This window comes from Sus scrofa, chromosome 7 (assembly GCF_000003025.6).
Source record: "Sus scrofa isolate TJ Tabasco breed Duroc chromosome 7, Sscrofa11.1, whole genome shotgun sequence".
Taxonomy (NCBI): Eukaryota; Metazoa; Chordata; class Mammalia; order Artiodactyla; family Suidae; genus Sus; species Sus scrofa.
This window is the reverse complement of record NC_010449.5, coordinates 41360588-41380915: the sequence shown is the minus strand read 5'-3', so window position 1 is coordinate 41380915 and position 20328 is coordinate 41360588. Positions and strand designations below refer to the sequence as shown.

The following is a 20328-nucleotide window of genomic DNA, read 5'->3' as shown; positions in this document are numbered from 1 at the left end:
ACCCCAAAAAAGCAAATTCAGAATCTTTTCTTTCAAAGCTAAAAAAATTTCAGGAAAAAAGTCATTTTCTAAACTATCAACATTCTCCAGGAATTCTAGAAACCTGCAGTCATTTGGGAGACTATAAAGAATTTATAGTGAACAGCAGAGAACTAAAAGGCATGTAACTCCATAGCCTAGCATTTACTTCATGTTTCTCTATGCTCATCTTATTTCTCTTGATTTTTTAAAATAAACTGAACTTATGTCTTGATCACAGAATTTTGTCTCACAGAACACATACACTAGTGGACATGCATAGTCATAAAGGAAGTTAGTATTTTGTAAGGAATGAAACTCAAAGAACACATCTTTTTTTCTCTATTAAAAGAATATTTAGGGGAGTTCCCTTCATGGCTCAGTGGTTAACAAACCTGACTAGGATCCATGAGGATGCAGGTTCTATCCCTCGCCACACTCAGTGGGTTAAGGATCTGGCATTGCGTGAGCTGTGGTGTAGGTCGCAGACGCAGCTCTGATCCCACATTGCTGTGGCTATGGTGTAACCAGGAGCTGCAGCACCAATTTGACCCCTAGCCTGGGAACTTTCATGTGCCTCAGGTGTGGCCCTAAAAAGAAAAGAAAAAAAAAATATTTAGGGGTTCCAGATCAACATGGTAGAGTAGGAAGATCCTGAGCTCACCTCATGGACACACCAAAACTACAACTACATTTGGAGCGATTATCTCTCTAAGAGTGACTTGAAGACTAGAAGAACAGATTTTCTACACCTAAGGACATAAAGAGAATGCCATGGATAGATAGATGCCATGGATGGATAAAGAGAATGCCATGGATTAATAGAATGCTATGGATGGATAGGAGGTGTCAAGATGGATAGGAGGCATAAAGATGCAGTCTAGACAGAACGCACTCTCCCAGCGTGGTGACTCATAAGCTGGAGACATATCACAGCTATGGAGGTGCCCCCTGTAGAGTGACAGGTCTAAGCCCTGTGTTGGGATTTGCATAGGAAGGATGGGACTTCATAACATCTGTCTTTGAAGACAAGTGGGATTTACATTTGGTTGAGTTTGAGGGCTGAGGGATTAGCAATCTATACTGATTGGGTAGTAGAAATCACCCAATCAGTACAACAAAAAGAATAAAAACCAATGTGGATAGTTTAAGAGATATCTGGGACAACTACAAGCATACCAACATTTACATTAAAGGATTCCTAGAGGAGAAGAGAGAGAAAGGGACAGAAAACCTATTTGAAGAAATAATGGCTTAAAATTTCCCTAACCTGGTAAAGGAAACAGTTAAGTCCAGGAAGCACAGTGTGTCCCAAACAAGATGAACCAAAGACACCACACCAAACCACACTATAATGAAAATGTCAAAAGTTGAAAATAAAGAGAGGATCTTAAAAGTTTCACTGCATTTCTTTTTACATTTAAAAGAAGAACATTTGCAGAAAGGGGTTTATTATTGTCCCCGTTTGGGAGACAAGTCACCAAACAAATCTTCATCTCACAAAAATTCCCAGAAATCTGTAACCAGTACATTCTCCTTGCCTACAAATAACTGTTATAGGGTCTTTGGACATAGAAATATATTATAATTAATATTATCTTCTTCAGGACACTTTATCCATTCCTACTCTTTCTGAGATGTTCTAATCTTTTCTAGTGTAAATAGGTTTCTTCTAAGAAGAAAACAGCAGTTTTGTAAATATATGAAAATATTCCTGGAATAAAGTAGAGGTATAATTTTTAAAAATTAAGTATTTGAACATTACTTATTAAAATTTCTTCAATTCCTGAAATGAAGAAAATGACGTAAGATACTTCTTTTGTATTCCTCGTGAATGCTGTAAGCTATTTACTGTTTCTCTTTGGCTTTATCTCTGTTTTCTAAAAACTCATTCTTTTTTCAGGAGCTTATCTCGAGGTCTCTGAGAAAATATGCCAGAAGACTAGTTTCCTACTGTTATTCTCTGTCAGCAACTGATGCTATTGCTTCATTGCTTTTCAGTAGCAGTCATAGAAATATTGGATTTGTTTCAAAGCTGTTACATAACTTCCCCCAAAGAACAGTATAAAGTAAACACTTTTATATTATTTGATATTACTTTTAGAGAGATTATTATCAAATTTGGGGAGCAAATTTCATGACCACATTTTGGTAGGAAGTATTGCTTAAGGTTATTTCATCAGTCTTTATTTTTCAACCTTCATCTCTTATATTTTTCATCCCAGTTCATTCTCCTTCATGTGGACTCTTGACCTTTTGCACACACCTTAATTTTAAATGTTTTAAACAAGCTGTTCCATGAATATGAAAAGACAACCCCTGTGAAGGAAAACAACCTCACAACCCAGAACAGCAAACAAAACTGAGAATCCCTGCTTTCAAAAGTAAAGAAAGAGGTTGTGCAACGCGGGAGGATGCCCCCTTTAATTTCAGTGGAGTTTATTCTTTGCTTCTCTTCACCTTGCTGTGGGTCCCTTGTAGATACACGCCTGTCTTTCACTTGTGGAAAGACAGTATTCCACCCCAACTTCTGGTTCAGTTTTCTCAGAATTATGTCTCAAAAGATCTGAATGACTCAGCAAATGCCTATCGTTCTCCCTTTTTTGTCGAAACATGAGTTATTTTCCCCAAATTATTAATTACCTTTTGATGTAATGTTACTTCAGGACTATTTTTATCATTTATGAATTTATTTATTAAATAAATGTGGTGTGTGTGTGTGTGTGTGTGTGTGTAAGGGGAGGGTGCTTAAAAGTCAGAGGATCCATCTCTCAAAGAAGGACCTATTTTATTTATGTATTTATTTTTATTTTTATTTTTATATTTTTTGTCTTTTTGTCTTTTTAGGGCCACACCCACAGCATATGGAGGTTCCCAGGCAAGGGGTCTAATCAGAGCTGTAGCTGCTGGCCTACACCACAGCCACAGCAATGCAGTATCTGAGCCGCATCTGTGAACTACACCACAGTTCACGGCAACGCCGGTTCCTTAACCCACTGAGCAAGGCCAGGGATTGAACCCGCAACCTCATGGTTCCTAGTTGGATTCATTTCCCTTTTTTTTGAGTCCAAGAAATCATATCTTTATAATTAACTTGGGAATTTGAGTCACTTTTCTCTCCGCCTGGACGAGTGCTACTCATCCTTCCAGGCTTAGCTGAAACCCCATTCCTGGGCAAGAGAGGATGAACACCATTGATGCTCACATCCTCTCTTATGAAATTTACAGTTATTTATATCCGGATAGTATTTTGTGTCTTTGTGTCCAATCTCCTAGAAGACAGTGGCTCTTTTCTTTCTCATTTGTTTCTCCTCTTAGGGGAGGTGATGAAAAGGGTAAGGGCTTTCAGGTAGACACACATAGGTGCAAAGGCTGCTCTGACACCTTCAAGCTTCACCTTGGACATGTGAGTGCTTGATAGCTGGCAGATAGTGATGAGGAATAAATGAAGTGGTCCCAAGTATTGGTGACCTTAGATGGTCAGTAGGTTGATATTATTCTCTTTCTGTCTCTTTCAGCACCTGTGCTTGGCCTAGCATGTAGCAGGTATGAAGCAAATTTATATTGAGTGAGCACATCGTTGAATAGAATTTTAATCTACTCTACATCCTTAACAAATGTAATTTATAGTTATCATGTTCTAATGTGCTTGTCATCATGCCTGCAGCATCCCAAAACAATGTATAATATTTTAGAAACATTCTTTGCTATTTCTGAGCTCAAGAACCATCCTGTCTTTTATTTCGTTTCAAACATCCCATGATTTGGTCTGACTTCTATTACACCTATGCCAAGAGTTAAACAGATGGTTTCTGAATTTTACCCCAAATCACCCACAGCGTCTTCCCTGGCTGCCTTGTATACTGGTCCTGGTCTCCATTAGGCCTTAGCCCTTTTGATGTTACATTGGCATTCTTCCAAGTGGAGCCTTCTAATTTTAGAGTCAAAACACTGGAAGAACAAACCACAGATGTGCATTGAAATATGCACAGTATGAGTACAGAGCCATTTCTAAGAGTTATAATAAGAAAGGTCTTTAACCTAAAGATGTTTGAAAACAGCATCTTTCCCTTTCTTTTTCTTTGTCTCATCTGAGAATACTACCTTATTTTTCTTATATCACTTGACTTGAGAAACTAAAAATATTTTATCAAAACATTTATTTTCCAAGTGTAGCCTACATCTCTCCTACATTTATAGGTCCTAAGATATTTTAAGTATTATTTTTCAACTCAGAACAAGCTTTTGTTTCTTAATTATATAATACAAAACTCTGTTGTTTTGCACTTTATAATTAATTAGTCTCATAAGAGTACTTCATCAAAAAAACTTTTCTCCAAAAGAACGTCATATACTTCACCATGAAGAGTCCAAATTTTTTCAAGGCCAGAATTTTGCTTGTCTCATAATACATAGGTCACTTTGGAAGCACACAGATCTGGTTTTGAACACAATTTCCTTGATCAAGTAAAAAAATATTTATTTTCTGTATCTTAGAGCTGCAGTAAAATACAAAAAATAAATAAGTAGGGTGATTGTTTGGTAGACTTGTCTAATGCAAATGCTCTAAGCAGATTTTTAAAGAGAAAAAAACTTTTTAAAATTTAGATTTATAATCTGAATTGTAGATTACTGCTTATTTATTTGCAATGTCCATTCGGCAAAGGCCCCCACTTGCTGGAGCCTATCTGGTTTCCAAGATAAGGGAGAAATTGGTCTGAACCCCCTCCCAGAGTTCTCAGAATCCTTGGAGGGAAAGCTGGGGGAGGTGGCCGGAAGTGGAAGGCCTCTCGGTTTTTCTTGACTTCCGGTCTCTCATTTCCTGAAACCTCCTCTTCCCCTGCCTTTCCCCTTTTGCACCTCTTGCCTCTTTTCTGTATTGCATTGCCTCCTGGACATCACGTTGATCTTTGTTTTCTCTAGGGTTAATTTAAGGATATGTGTTAGCTGACTTTATTCGAATATTAAAAATATAAGACAAGGAAAGGAAAATTACACTGTAGCTGGAAGCAACTTAAAATTGAGTATGTGACACACAGTTGAATTTTCTATTCTTAAAAAACCATCTGCCGTTGTGCCCATGGTGAGGTTTCCTTAGGCTTCCTTAGGTTGCCGGTCACCGGCCATGCAGCTGGGTGCCCTCTCCTCTCGCAGCCCTCCAGCCAGTCTGGTCTTACTTTCCTTGAGTCCCCAGCAGTCCCGGTTCCCTTTTGCTTCATCCGCAGGGCCATGGGGCCTGCTCTTTGTCTCACCGCAGACAGGCAGGGTTTCCACCATAGGGCTTCATCTTCTAACACAGGCCATTAGGCAGTGGTCTTTTTCAACATTTCTTTCTCTTCTTTCTTTTTCTTTCTTTCTTCCTTCCTTTCTTTCTTTCTTTCTTTCTTTCTTTCTTTCTTTCTTTCTTTCTTTCTTTCTTTCTCTCTCTCTCTCTCTCTCTCTCTTTCTACTCAAGTATATGCTAAAAGAATTTCAGATCCTGACCTACACATTTTTAGGTCAGTACTCTAAAATTCGTTATCCTGGGGAATTCCCATTGTGGCGCATCGGAAATGAATCTGACTAGGAACCGAGAGGTTGCCGGTTCAATCCCTGGCCTTGCTCAGTGGGTTGGGGATCCGGTGTTGCTGTGAGCGATGGTGTAGGTGGAAGACTCGTGGCTTGGATCTGGCGTTGCCGTGGCTATGGTGAGGCTGGCAGCTGTAGCTCTGATTAGACCCCTAGCCTGGGAACCTCCATGTGTAACGGGTATGGCCCTAAAAAGACAAAAGCCCCCCCAAAAAATTTTTTTTAATTAAAAATAAAATAAAATTCGTTATCCTGGAAGTTCCTGTTGTGGCTCAGTGGTAACAAACCTGACTAGTATCCATGAGGACATGGGTTTGATCCCTGGCCTTGCTCAGTGGATTAAGGATCCGGCATTGCCATGAGCTATGGTGTAGGTCACAGATGCGGCTTAGATCCCGTGTTGTTGTGGCTGTGGTGTAGGCCGTTGGCTACAGCTCTGATTCAACCCCTAGCTCAGGGGTAATAAACCCGACTATTATCCATGAGGACTTGGGTTCTGTCCCTGGCCTTGTGCAATGAGTTAAGATTGCAGACAAGACTGGGATCCCACGTTGCTATGGCCGTGGCATAGGCTGGCAGCTGCACCTCTGATTTGACCCCTAGCCTAGGAACTTCCATATGCCACCAGTGCAGCCCTAAAAAGCAAAAAAAATAAATAAAATTTGACCATGTTGTTGACTTTTATGAAGCAGATACTGTCAAAACTAAGTTGAGGAGTTCCCGTCGTGGGGCAGTGGTTAACGAATCCGACTAGGAACCATGAGGTTGCGGGTTCGGTCCCTGGCCTTGCTCAGTGGGTTAACGATCCGGCGTTGCCGTGAGCTGTGGTGTAGGTTGCAGACACGGCTCAGATCCCGCGTTGCTGTGGCTCTGGCGTAGGCCAGTGGCTGCAGCTCCGATTCAACCCCTAGCCTGGGAACCTCCATATGCCGCGGGAGCGGCCCAAGAAATAGCAACAACAACAACAACAAAAAAAAAAGACAAAAAGACAAAAAAAACTAAGTTGAAAGCCAAGTTGTCTAAAGTAATTTTTTTTTTTTTTTTTTTTTTTGTCTTTTAGGGGTGCACACACGGCATATGGAGGTTCCCAGGCTAGGGGTCCCATCGGAGCTATAGCCTCTGGCCTACACCACAGCCACAGCAACATCAGATCCAAGCCGCATCTGTGACCCACACTACAGCTCACGGCAATGCCGGATCCTTAACCCACTGAGTGAGGTCAGGGATTGAACCCGCAACCTCATGGTTCCTAGTTGGATTCGTTAACCACTGAGCCACGAGGGAACTCCTAAAGTAATTTTATAAGTGTAAACACTGTACTTAAGATACCATTAATTAAACTATTTTGATTGATGGCCATGATCATACATTGATCATACAGTCTCAATCCTCTTTCAGGTGCCTTCAATCTAAGTATTATCTAAAGTATACAACTTATAGTAGGAACGTTTGATGCAGCCATGTGTAAGGAGCTCAAAAGAAGCAGAAACAATCCCTGTTTGCGCAAGCAGAAACAACCCAACTAGGAACCATGAGGTGGCAGGTTCAATCTCTGGCCTCGCTCAGTGGGTTAAGGGTCTGGCATTGCCATGAGCTGTGCTATAGGTTGCAGATGCGGCTCATATCTGGCATGGCTGTGTCTGTGGTGAAGGCCAGCAGCTGTAGCTCCATTTAGACCCCTAGCTTGGGAACTTCCATATGCCGAGGGTGCAGCCCTAAAAAGACAAAAAAAAAAAAAAAAAAAAAAAAAAAACAAAAAGCAAAACTAAAAATTAATTAGCAGAAAAGAGAAGTAAGCCAGATAGCTTCTCAGACCTTTTACTTTGTACTTTAAAAATTTTTTTATTTTATTGACGTGTAGTTGATTTACAATGTTGTGTTAGTTTTGAGTGTACAGTAAAGTGATTCAATTATGTGTATATACATACATTCATTCTTTTTCAGATTCTTTTCCCGTATGGGTTATTATGGACTATTGAGTAGAGTTCCCTGTGCTATAAACAGGTCCTTGTTGGTTATCTCTTTTATGTATAGTAGTATGTCTATGTTAATCCCAAACTCCTAATGAATCCCTAGCCCCTTACTTTGTATTTTTGATGCCAATCTTTTAAGACTTAAGTGGAATGAGAACTTGACCAAGAAAGAAGGAAATGAGTAAAACTTGAACACCTTTCTGACAGGAGCTACCTTAGTCATTTGATGGCCACAGGACTATGAGAACCAAGGTTGGACACTAGTCCATCACATTAATCAACATTGGTTTAGTTTTGTTTTTTTGGGAGGGGGTAGTTTTGTTTGTTTGTTTGTTTTTGCTTTTTAAGGCTGTACCCGCAGCACAGGGAAGTTCCCATGCTAGGGGTCAAATCAGAGCTACAGCTGCCAGCCTAAGCCACAGCCACAGCAATGCAGGATCCACGCCACATCTTCAACCTATACCACAGCTCATGGCAATGCCAGATCCCCAACCCACTGAGTGAGGCCAGGAATTGAACCCACATCCTTATGGATACTAGTCAGTTTCGTTTCTGCTGCACCACAATGGGAACTCCTGGTTTAGTTTTTTATGCCATACATTTTATCTTGGTAAGAGAAAAAGGATAAAAAGAGACAACAAATGACTAAATTTGGTATGCAAAAGTAATAGTAGTATTAATACTTGATGCCAGAGCCAGTATTTAACCTATGTTGATGAACTTATGTAAAACCTTTTTTTTTTTTTTTAATTCTCTCTGCAGGTAAAGATAAGATTGAAGTGTCTGAGGATAACTTGAAGAAACTCCCTCTAATTCAGTGGTGTATTTTGGAAACCATTCGTTTACGGGCCCCTGGTGTCATTACTAGAAAAGTGCTGAAGCCAGTTAAAATTTTGGTGAGCTCTGGTTTTGTTTCGAAATAATGAACCTTCTAGGAAAAAAATTAAAAAGAAGATATTTCTCCCATTTATTATTAGATAATTTCTTAAGTTCCATTAAGTACTAAATGACCTGGAACAGGTTACTAATATGAGTTGGGTAGCAGTGTTTTATTAAGAGAGCTGTTTATCTTTTATAATCGTTTTGGCTATGTGATTCTGTATCAGAATTACTAGAATCCTATTTCAATCAAGCAGATGAGTTCAATCGTCTTTCCTCTGTTGAATCCCCCCCGCCGCCCGTGAGTAGTCCTGAGCTGGAATAGGTTGAGGAATTGAGGGTGTGAGGGAAGTCCTTTAGGATAACAGGACGACAGTTCAGGCCACAAATCACAGATCTAGGAACAGAGAGCAGAAATGCCGTGGATAATAGCAACTGGTGTTAAGAGTTAGTGACTGAGTGAGGGAAAGTGGGCAAAGTAGGAGAACAGTGTCAAGTGCCCTTGAAAATTGTGTGCACATGGCAGACTTTCAATTCAATATTTGGTGAGTCAATCAGGCAGAACGAAATTTTTTTAGGATGACTGGCTTGGGGCCTGGATTATCCAGATAGATTGCACTTAGCCTTCCATTCTCATTAGCATTGTTTAAATCCACAGCTTGAGAGTGCTTGGTTTTAAATCAAGGAAATTTTAGGAACTTCTGTTGTGGCTCAGCGGAAACGAACCCGACTAGGATCCATGAAGACCCAGGTTTGTTCCCTGGCCTTGCTCAGTGGGTTACGGACTTGGTGTTACCATGAGCTGCACTGTAGGTTACAGACTTAGCTCAGATTCCCACATTGCAGTGGCTGTGGTGGCGGCTGGCGGCTGCAGCTCCAATTTGACCCCTAGCCTGGGAACTTCCAGATGCTGCAGGTGTGGCCCTAAAAAGCAAAAAAAAAAAAAAAAGAAGAAGAAGAAGAAGAAGAAAGAAAAAGAAAAGAAGTTCCCCTCGTGGCTCAGCAGAAATGAATTTGACTAGTATCCATGAAGATGCGGGTTCCATCCCTGACCTTGTTCAGTGGGTTGAGGATCCACCACTGCCATGAGCTGTAGTGTAGGTCGCAGACAGGGCTCAGATCTGGCGTTTCTATGGCTGCAGTGCAGGCTGGCAGCTGTAGCTCTGATTCAGCCCCTAGCCTGGGAACCTCCATATCCCGCAGGTACGGCCTTAAAGAAACAAAGAAGAAAAGAAAGAAAGAAAATTTTACAGTAGTAGAATACAAAAGAGATAGAAAATCCAGGAAACATACTTAGTTGGGACTCCTGGAAGACCCTAAACCACCTTTGAAAGCCACTATTGTGGGGAGAAGACAGTTGCTTGTGTTTAGCATTAATCAGTGAAACCACAAAGCAGATGAACAGAATAGACCATATTAAAATTTAACATGCCTTATTTTTTAAGTACCACCTATGTTAAATGTAAGCCGAAAATTAAACATAAATTTCAATGTAAGTACAATGCAAGGGTAAATAATTTTAATATTTAATGAATTGGCAGATGAATAAATAAAGCCCTGGTATTACAAATATTAATGAGGCTAGGACATGAACACAAAAGTGTTATGGAAGAAAATAACATGGAAAATGCTCAACAAAGACATAAAGAGCAATCAGAAAGAGCCTGTTTTAAGTGTTAGATTAGCAGATGAGGGTGATAAAATTGATACTCTCATATATTGTAGTTAACCATTGAGTGACATGCATTGACAGCCTTAAAAATATCCATGTCCTCGGAGTTCCCATCGTGGCGCATCAGAAACGAATCTGATTAGAAACCATGAGGTTGCGGGTTCGATCCCTGGCCTCACTCGGTTAAGGATCCGGCGTTGCTGTGGCTGTGGTGTAGGCTGGCGGCTACAGCTCCAATTGGACCCCTAGCCTGGAAACCTCCATGTGCTATGGGTGCGGCCCTGAAAAGACAAGACAAAAACCAACCAAACAAACAAACAGTAACAACAACAACAAAACTAAACCACTGTTATTAGGTAAAAGTACGAGAGAGAAGTCTAGCCAATTAATGGCTCTATTTAGTTGTCAGCATTCTGGTTGTTTTCTTTCCTAGCTTTTTCTATTTTTCTGAATGTTCCAAAATTTCTAGAGAGCCGTTTTTATCACATGGAAGAGTATACTTTTAATTTTTAAGGTAACTAACACCAACCAAGCTCCTGGCCAAGAGGAGTGTGCTTTGGAACTTCTCTGATAGATGCTTTGCCTTTACAAGACTCCTTTGTTGTTGTTGTTGTTGTTTTGCTTTTTAGGGCCGAACCTGCAGCATGTGGAAGTTCCCAGGCTAGGGGTCAAATCAGAGATACAGCTGCCAGCCTACACCACAGCCACAGCAACACGGGATCCCAGCCTAATCCTTGACCTACACCACAGTTCACAGCAACACTAGATCTCACTGAGCAAGGCCAGGGATTGAACCCAAAACCTCAGGGATTTGTTTTCTCTGAGCCACAACGGGAACTCCCAAAACTCCTCAGATTCTGCATTACTGGTGGCTGTGGTGTAGGCCAACGGCTGCCACTCCTCTTTGACCCCTAGCCTGGGAGCCTCCCTATGCCGCAGGTGCGGCCCTAAAAAGACAAAGAAAGAAAGAAGGAAGGAAGGAAGGACAGAAAGAAAAAGAAAAAAAAGAAAGGAAAGAAAGAAAGAGAGAGAGAGAGAGAGAGAAAAGAAAAGAAAAGAAATGGAATCAGACAGATCTCTTTCCACTTTAAAAATGGTAAATGGATGGACCTAGAAGGTATCATACTAAGTGAAGTAAGTCAGAAAGAGAAAGATAAATACCATGTTATCATTTATATGTGGAATCTGAAATATGACAAATCAACACATCTCCGAAACAGAAACAGACTCACAGATACCGAGAACAGACTTCTGCTTGCCAAGAAGGAGGGGGCATAGGGAAGAGAAGGATTGGGAGTTTGGAATTAGCAGATGCAAACTATTCTACATAGAATGGATAAACAAGGCTCTACTGTAGAGCACAGAGAACCATATTCAATATCCTGTGATAAAACATCATGGAAAAGAATATGAAAAAATATATAAATGTACCTGCTGTACAGCAGGTATTAATACAAGATTGTAAATCAACCATACTTAAATAAAATTTTAAAAAATGTTAAGTGGTCACAAGCAAAAGCCTCTATCTCTCCCCGTTTCAACCTGACTCCCTCCAGCAGTCCTGGTACTGAAATTACCAAACAAAAGTAACACTCAGCTGCCATCAGAGCCAATAGGAGTTCTCTTGGGTTAAAAAAGGATGACCCCTTGCCATACCTCACTCCCTGCTCCCATAAAAAGACATGTTTTCAAATCTAAGGTGCTAATAAACTTAAAATAAGTGTTTTGCGCATATCTTGAGGACACTTCGAAATTGTACGGGATTAAACAGATGTGGTTTCTGATGATTGGTGATGGGAGTTACTAATAAAACGTCTTTACCTCAGTAGAGTGAGGCTCTCTAGCCATCTCACACCGTGCGAGAACTCTTTGTCCAGTGGTTCCTGAACAGGGTGATGTGACGGTGATTTCGTGAAGTGGTTTTTTGTGCTTGGTGTAGTTTATGTATCATGAAGACCTGTTATAATGTGAAAGGAGAAGGATCATGTCGCCTCTGCTGCTTGAGGAAACATACTCTTTATCATCAGTTTCTTTTTTTTTCTTTTTTCTTTTTCGCTTTTTAGGGCCACACCTGTGGCATATGGAAGTTCCCCAGCTAGGGGTCACATCGGAATTGCACCTGCCGGGTCTACACCACAGCCACAGCAACTCAGGATCCTTAACTCACTGAGCGAGGCCAGGGATTGAACCCACATCCTCATGGACACTAGTCAATTTCGTGACCCGCTGCGTCACATCAGGAACTCCCTGTTTATCATCAGTTTCACAGCCACCAAGACCTCAGACATGAAACCCACCCAATAAATGCATAGCACTTGCTTTGCCCTGTCTTCCTAACCAGTTGTCTTCAGCTTCTTTCTGCCCCAACAGCTGCTGCCAGAGTCAAACAAACAAACAAACAAACAAACAGAGAATCTACTGCCGCTGCCCTGATGCTATTATCAGCATCCCCAAGGATGGAGCACCCACTGACCGTGTCCTCAGTGCCATTGTGGCCAGCGTCCTGTCCCAGAATTAGAGTTTTCTATTCCAGAACCTAGGAATCCACTGTGGTTTCTATCATCAAGAGCATTTATTGCAAACCCCAATATCGAACATCAAAAGCTGTATTAGAGGGGGCTTCTTCCAATTTCTAAGATTTTCACATTTATCTTATATTTTTCCCCTGTATAAATGAAGCTATATGTATCTGTAACTAGTCATCAGACTTAGAAATCAAGGAAGAGTTCCCTGGTGGCTCAGTGGGTTAAGGATCCAGCACTGCTGTGAATCTGGTTTACTGCTGTGGAGAGGATTTGATCCCTGGCCCAGGAACTTTCACATGCTATGGGCACAGCGCCCCCCCACCCAAAAAAAATACACACACACACACACATACACATATATAAAATATATATGTATATATATATACACATACACATTTATATATATAATTAGAAATCAGTTGTTGCCTGTGTTGGAAAACAGAAATGAGCCATCTAAGAAAGTGCTAGATTTCCTCTCCATTAATTATTCCCTGTGTATATCTTCTCTGTATTATAGTGTAGCATTATTTTTAATGATCCAAACTCTCTTTAAAGCAGATTTCAAAAAAAAAAAAAAAATGACTTGGAACCTGTTTTTCTATCATAGAATTACACCGTTCCTTCTGGCGACTTGTTGATGTTGTCTCCGTTTTGGCTACATAGAAATCCAAAGTATTTTCCTGAACCTGACCTGTTCAAGCCTGTAAGTTATCTCTTTCAATATACTTTGTTCTTGGATTTCCTCTTTATGCCAAGAGTATGAGTTCATAAATTAACTGGGGCTCTATCATTAAGCAGCCGTATTTCCCCGGAAACTAAGGCTACAAAGCACAGGTTAGGTTTGTAATATAGATGATATAACATATACAGATCAGATAAAAAAGTTTTTGGAATAAGCCCTGCCAACTTTAAAATAAATTTGTATCTGAAACCAGCTGGGCATGTTAAAGTAAATATGCTTGGTTCCGATAGAAGATGTATTTCATGTGCTTCAGGCAATTGCTTGCATGATTGGTTTCCAAGGAGTACAGAAAATTAAAATGAAGTAAATTAAAACTGTGTTCTGCTCTTTCTTAGAATTAGGGAGTTACAGAACTAAACAGAACCTTAAGAGGTCATTTTGTCCATTCTCTGCTTTTAGGTAAAACTCTCAAAAATGGCATCCAGATGTATTCATTCCACAGACGGCATTCTCCAGTAGGGAGGCCTGTCAGTGTCTCATTGCCACATTTATTACCAAGGGCAATTTTATGATGGCGCCTGAGGCCTTATTATAAATATTCTTCCTCTTCTGAGGTCAGTTCTCTGGTTGATTTACATTATCATTTGCATTTACCACTTCGCAAAATACTTTCTAAGTCTTTGTATTTATTAGTTCGTGTTCCAAAAACATAATCATGACTGGTATTAATAACAGGTTGGAAAAAATGACCCACAACTCTGCAACTTTATATGCAAGGATTAGCTGTACAAGGTCATTTTTAGCCTAGAGAAATAAAGTTGAGCTTATTTATATAAGAGTGATTTGGGGAAAAAAAAAATGCTTTCTTCCCACAGGAACGTTGGAAAAAGGCAAATTTAGAGAAGCATGCTTTCTTGGACTGGTTCATGGCATTTGGGACCGGGAAGTACCAGTGTCCTGGAAGGTCAGTGAGACAGCTGGGCCACATTTATCCAGAGTCTGCAAAAAGACGAGAGCTCAGAGGGGGAAAGCTTTGGCTTAACCCCTCTTTTTTCTATTATCAAAACCACAGGGACATCTGGGAGGCCCACATTCTGTTTGGTTGGGCTGTCGTATTGTGAGATGCTCTGTGGGAATGTAGCTTCTGACAGGGGACCTCTTGGGAATAAAATATCACAGTGGCTGCTGCCAGATGAAGGCGGGTTTGTGTTGCAAATGCTCAGCTTTCATCGCAGGATAATTTGAAGTGGTTTGTGTTCTACCTCTTTTTTAAAGATAAAGATAGCGGTATAATATATCCTTCACGACAACCGTTATCATGGACATTTGCTGGGGTTACAGAACAGCTTTAACTTGGAGCATCACAGCAGCTTCCCAGGCGGTTTTTGTTTATTGAATTAGTTTGGTTCCATAAAAATGGGCCTTTGATACCTTTTAGAGTTAAGTTTAACCTGGAGCCCAGGACTCCCTCGGCGTCATGCCCTGTTCTAGTGCAAGTGATTGATGATTTATTTCAGAAGAAACTTGTTTGACCATCTCACCTGAGCCAGGCCCTCTGCTAAGTATGAGAAATAGAGCACGGAGAAAGAGAGACATGGTCCTGGACCACATGAAACGTACAACCAACACTAAATAAATCCCACTTCCTGGTTGGTGATGGGTCTGTTGGAAAATGTTGGTACCTGTTTGTAACATTAATCTCACTCAGTGAATATACAAATCCTTTAAAAATTCTACATTGGGAGTTCCCGTCATGGCGCAGTAGTTAACGAGTCCGACTAGGAACCATGAGGTTTCGGGTTCGATCCCTGCCCTTGCTCAGTGGGTCAAGGTTCTGGCGTTGCCGTGAGCTGTGGTGTAGGTCGCAGGTGTGGCTCGGATCCTGCGTTGCTGTGGCTCTGGCATAGGCTGGCAGCTACAGCTCCAATTCGACCCCTAGCCCAGGAACCTCCATATGCCGCAGGAGTGGCCCAAGAAATGGCAAAAAGACAAAAAAAAAAATTCTACATTGGAAAAGTTGTAGTGTCTCAACTTAAGTCTGGCATCTCCACTATTTGAACAGTGACACAAATCCATATTTGCCTTGTAACTTAAACTCCACAACATCCATCCCACCACTCCTTTGTTTGTTTTATGTTTTATAATATCAACTTGCTGTTTTTAATTGACACTGCCCCCCAAATGGTTTTCATTAGTCTTAGCCAACCATGGAAATTCTATCTTCTTTCTTAGAAGTTATTCTAGAAGCCAAAGGGTAAGCAGTTTGGTGCCTAGTGTTTCCCTGGAGACAGTGATTTGTCCTGGGGTTGGTCCTTGGTCTAAAACAGCCAATCAGACTGAAGGGAAAGACTTTTCTTCCACAGTTAGGAGAGACCCTCTCTGTCCTCTCCCATTGGAAGTGAATGACCAAGCAGGGATCTCCAATTGTTGCTGAGGACAAGTTCAAGTGGAACAGGCTTTAGGATGGTGCAGAGTCTGTGGACACAGAGTAGAGATATGGAAAGAGCCTGGTCCATGAGATGTCATGTATCACTGAATCATCAGTACTGTGCTACTTTACTTCCTGCTATGTTACATAGTAACTGTTTTTATTTTTATAAATAACATGTGTGTGTGTATATATATATATATATATGTTATGAATGTTCATTACTTTTAAGGCAGTTTGAGTTGAAGGTTTCATTGGTTACCTCTGAAAGCATGCTGACATACCCACCAAAAACTCAAAATATAACGTTATAATTGTTAGATACATTAAAGGAATAGTATAACCAGCAAAACCAAACTATAGCTACAAAAAGCTGCCATTCTCATCTTTCCTCTCACATTATTTTTGCTTTAGAAAAGCAGTTCTTAAACCAGTAACACATTTATAGTTTTGTGTCCTACTAATATCATTTTTCTAAGAGTAGTTCTTCTATAGACATTAGATATGACTTTTTTCAGGTCTCTTTGCATGTGTTCCCAGTTGCCACTAAGGAATGTGTTATAAGGATCTTTGAAATTGAACTGGAAGTATTTTGGGGTGAAGTTAATGATTTTTATTTTTTCCATTGTAATTGGCTTACAGTGTTCTGTCAATTTCTACTATACAGCAAAGTGACCCAGTCACACATATATGTACATTCTTTTTCTCACATTATCCTCCATCATGTTCCATCATAAGTGACTAGATATAGTTCCCAGCACTATACAGCAGGATCTCAGGATGTCTTGGAATGCTTATCCATTCCAAAGGCAATAGTTTGAATCTATTAACCTCAGACTCCCAGTCCATCCCACTTCCTCCCCCTCCCCCTTGGCAACCACAAGTCTATTCTCCAGGTCCCTAAGTTTCTTTTCTGTGGAAAGGTTCATTTGTGCCATATATTAGATTCTAGATATGCGATATTATATTTGTCTCCTCTTGCTGACTTACTTCCCTTAATATGAGAGTCTTGAATTCTGTCCATATTGCTGCAAATGGCATTATATTGTTCTTTTTTATGGCTGAGTAGTATTCCCATGTGTATATATACCACATCTTCTTAATCCATTCATCTATCAATGGACATTTAGATTGTTTCCATGTTTTGGCTATTGTGAATAGTGCTGCAATGAACATACAGGTGCATGTATCTTTTTCAAGGAAAGTTTTGTCTGGATCTATGCCCAAGAGTGGGATTGCTGGATCAGATGGTAGTTCTATATTTAGTTTTCTGAGGTACCTCCATACTATTTTCCATAGTGGTTGTACCAATTTACATTCCCACCAACAGTTCAGGAGGGTTCCCTTTTCTCCACACTGTCTCCAGCATTTGTTATTTGTGGACCTATTAATGATGGCCATTCTGACAGGTGTGAGGTGGTACCTCATAGTAGTTTTGATTCGCATTTCTCTAATAATTAGTGATGTTGAACATTTTCTCATGTGCCTATTGGCCGTCTGTATATCTTCTATGGAGCAATGGCTATTCAGGTCTTTAGCCCATTTTTCAATCGGGTTGTTGGTTTTTTTTACTGTTAAGTTATATAAGTTGTTTGTATATTTTAGAGATTAAGCCCTTGTCAGTTGCATCGTTTGAAACTGTTTTCTCCTATTCTGTAGGTTGTCGTTTTTTTTCTTTTAATGGTTTCCTTTGTTGTGCAAAAGTTTGTCATTGAACTAGAAGTATTTTAAATCAAGGATTGAAATGTTGTGCCGTGATGCATGTAGCATAGGCCAATGGTCAAGGATTCACTGATGACTTTGGTTTCTAAGAGGGACTATTATGACATTACTGTGATTATCTCTTGAGGCTAACAGTCATTTGCTTGAGTTTGACTAGATTTGGGGAGACCATGGCATTTCAGCTCAATCAATACGGAAGCTGTACATTTTTCAATGCACTGAGAGCTCTTACTATGTGGGAGGCAGTGTCCTGGGTACTGCAGGAGCTTCGGGCAAGAGTAAAACATGTTCTCAGCCCTCAGGAGATGATGGCTTGGAGCAGGCAAGGAGAATATCGGGTTCATAAATAACTGCAAGAAATGCGGGATGAGAGATGGCCAAGCATACCCTGCAGGGATTCAATAGAGAGCATGTATCTGGTCAAGGTGACCTTAGAAGATTTTCTGGGGAGAGGGGCTTTTGAAGGTTGGACAAACTTCCAGCCAGAGGAAACAGTGAGCAAGGGGTCATTAAGTACAGGAGTACATAGGTTATGGTGTTACTGTCATTGGGACCACATTACAAGTCGTGGTGAGAAGAAGAGACTGGGGAGGTTCTCCAGTATCTTGGTACACAGCTCACAAGGTGTGAATGGTATGGAGTTCCTGTCATGGTGCAGTGGAAACGAATCTGACTAGGAACCATGAGGTTGCAGGTTCGATCCCTGGCCTCGCTCACTGGGTTAAGGATCTGGTGTTGCCGTGAACCGTGGTGTAGGTCGCAGTTGCGTCTCAGATCCCACGTTGCCGTGGCTGTGGTGTAGGCCAGCAGCTGTAGCTCCAATTAGACCCTTGCCTGGGAACCTCCATATGCTGCAGGTGTAGCCCTAAAAAGCAAAAAACAAACAAAAAAAAGTTTGGGGTAGAATGGATTAGACTGGGACGTGACCTTGGTTATAGGGTCATGCTAAAACTCTAGGGAGTAAGAGACAGGGAGTGCCCAAACCTACCAGGTTCAGGAAGTGATGAGAAGTGGGGATCAATGGAGAGGGAGGATTTGAAGAAGACTGTGGCTTTGAGTCTAGGGGGCTGGAAGAGATGGTAGAAGCAGAGAAGTGAGGAACAGGAGCACTTTTAGGGACCAGATGTTAAGTTTTCCTTCAAAACCTTTTGAGTCTAAGGTGTGGCAAAATATATATCATATAGCCAAAATCTATAGTTGAATGGGAAGGTGGAATAAATATGACTTAATTTTTAAAAACCTCCCTTGTCTAGTTTGCTTATTAGGTTTCTATCTTTAAAAGTCCATCATTTTCCCATTACTTGTTTTAAGCAGCCAAACTATGAAACAGAACAAAACAGACACAAAAGACAATTGTTCATGAAGGCGAATGACGTCATTTGGACAATATATACCAAGATAGATGTTTGCCCTAGAAACATAATCCTACAAACCCTTAGTCTAATCCCCAGAAAATCGCACCCATTCTTAGTTTATGTACCTCAGGCCAATTTATCTTCTCATGTACCAAATACTCAGTGAGTCAGAGAAAGTTGCCTGCAAAGTAGCCAACAATCAGGACAAACAGCTGTCGCGCCTTGGAGTTTAGGCCGCCGAGGCAGTCCAAGATCCCCTCATTCCCAAGTGGACACAGAAGGTTTTTGCCGAATTTAACTAAGCAGTCAGCCATCAGGGAGCTGATGGCCAGTTGGTGGCCATCAGGTACCAACCAAAAAACAAGATGGAGGGACTGGAGTTCTCCTGTGTATGATGGATGTTCCAAAAATATACTTGGGGGAGTTCCCATTGTGGTGCAGCAGAAACAAATCGACTGGTATCCACAAGGCTGTGGGTTTGACCCCTGGCCTCGCTCAGTGCGTTAAGGATCTAGTTGCTGTGAGCTGTGGTGTAGGTCACAGACATGGCTTGGATTCCCACCTTGCTGTGGTTGCGGGGTAGGCTGGTAGCTGTAGTTCTGATTCTACCCCTAGCCTGAGAACTGCCATATGCCTCGGTTCCACCCTAAAAAGCAAAAAGAAAAAATATTTGGAGGAGGAACCCCTTGCTAGGCACTGCCCTGCTGCGGCAGGGAACTCTTCCCAGTAAATCTACTGCTGGAGAAAGTCTAGTGGTTTTGCCGAAAAACAAACAGGAGAAAGCACATGAACTACAAGCCTTCATCGGCCATGGGAGCATGCAAAATGAGGCGTCTCCGAGTTCCCATCGTAGCTCAGCAGAAATGAATCTGACTAGCATCCAGGCAGGTGCAGGTTCGATCCCTGGCCTTGTTCAGTGAGTTGAGGATCCGGCATTGCCATGAACTGTAGTATGTAAGTCACAGACGCAGCTCGGATCTGTCGTTGCTGTGCCTGTGGCATAGACTGGCAGCTACAGCTTCGATTGGACCCCTAGCTTGGGAACCTCCATATGCCACGGGTACGGCCCTACAATTAAAAAAGAACAAATGAGGAGTCTCACTGTAGTGGACTTGCCCTGCTCCTCTTAAACTGTGAATTTAGATGGAGGACGGGGACTGGGGATTTCCAGCATTGAGCGGATGTCTCTGAGAGTTGATGATCTCAGCAGAAAGGGATGTGCTTTCCATCACACCCCCTGGAATGCACACTAAAGCCAAACAGCCCTGATTCTCCTTGGTTCCCATCCCTGCAAGAGAACCCCGCTTGGCTGTACCATTGTGCTAGTTGATATGGGTTAAATTCCAGTGTAAAACAATAGCCCTCATCTTCGGCAAGTTTACCAGCACCCGCACCCCCACCCCCCTTACAAAGGCATGCTTGGGCAAGAAGGGAGTGTGGTAAGAGGAAGGCTGCAGTACTTGAGACAAAGAAATGAAGCATGGATTCCTTCGGAATAGAAACTGT

The 20328-nt window shown here is 41.3% G+C and overlaps 1 protein-coding gene across 1 annotated transcript in view; it reads left to right on the top strand.

Moving 5' to 3' along the window:
- The window catches only part of CYP39A1 (cytochrome P450, family 39, subfamily A, polypeptide 1), an 80844-nt gene that overhangs the window by 44939 nt on the left and 15577 nt on the right, over positions 1 to 20328 (top strand). Inside the window, 3 exon segments of the mRNA NM_001101027.1 lie at positions 8322 to 8455; positions 13243 to 13338; positions 14193 to 14281. Coding sequence (NP_001094497.1) covers positions 8322 to 8455; positions 13243 to 13338; positions 14193 to 14281 — 319 coding nt within the window.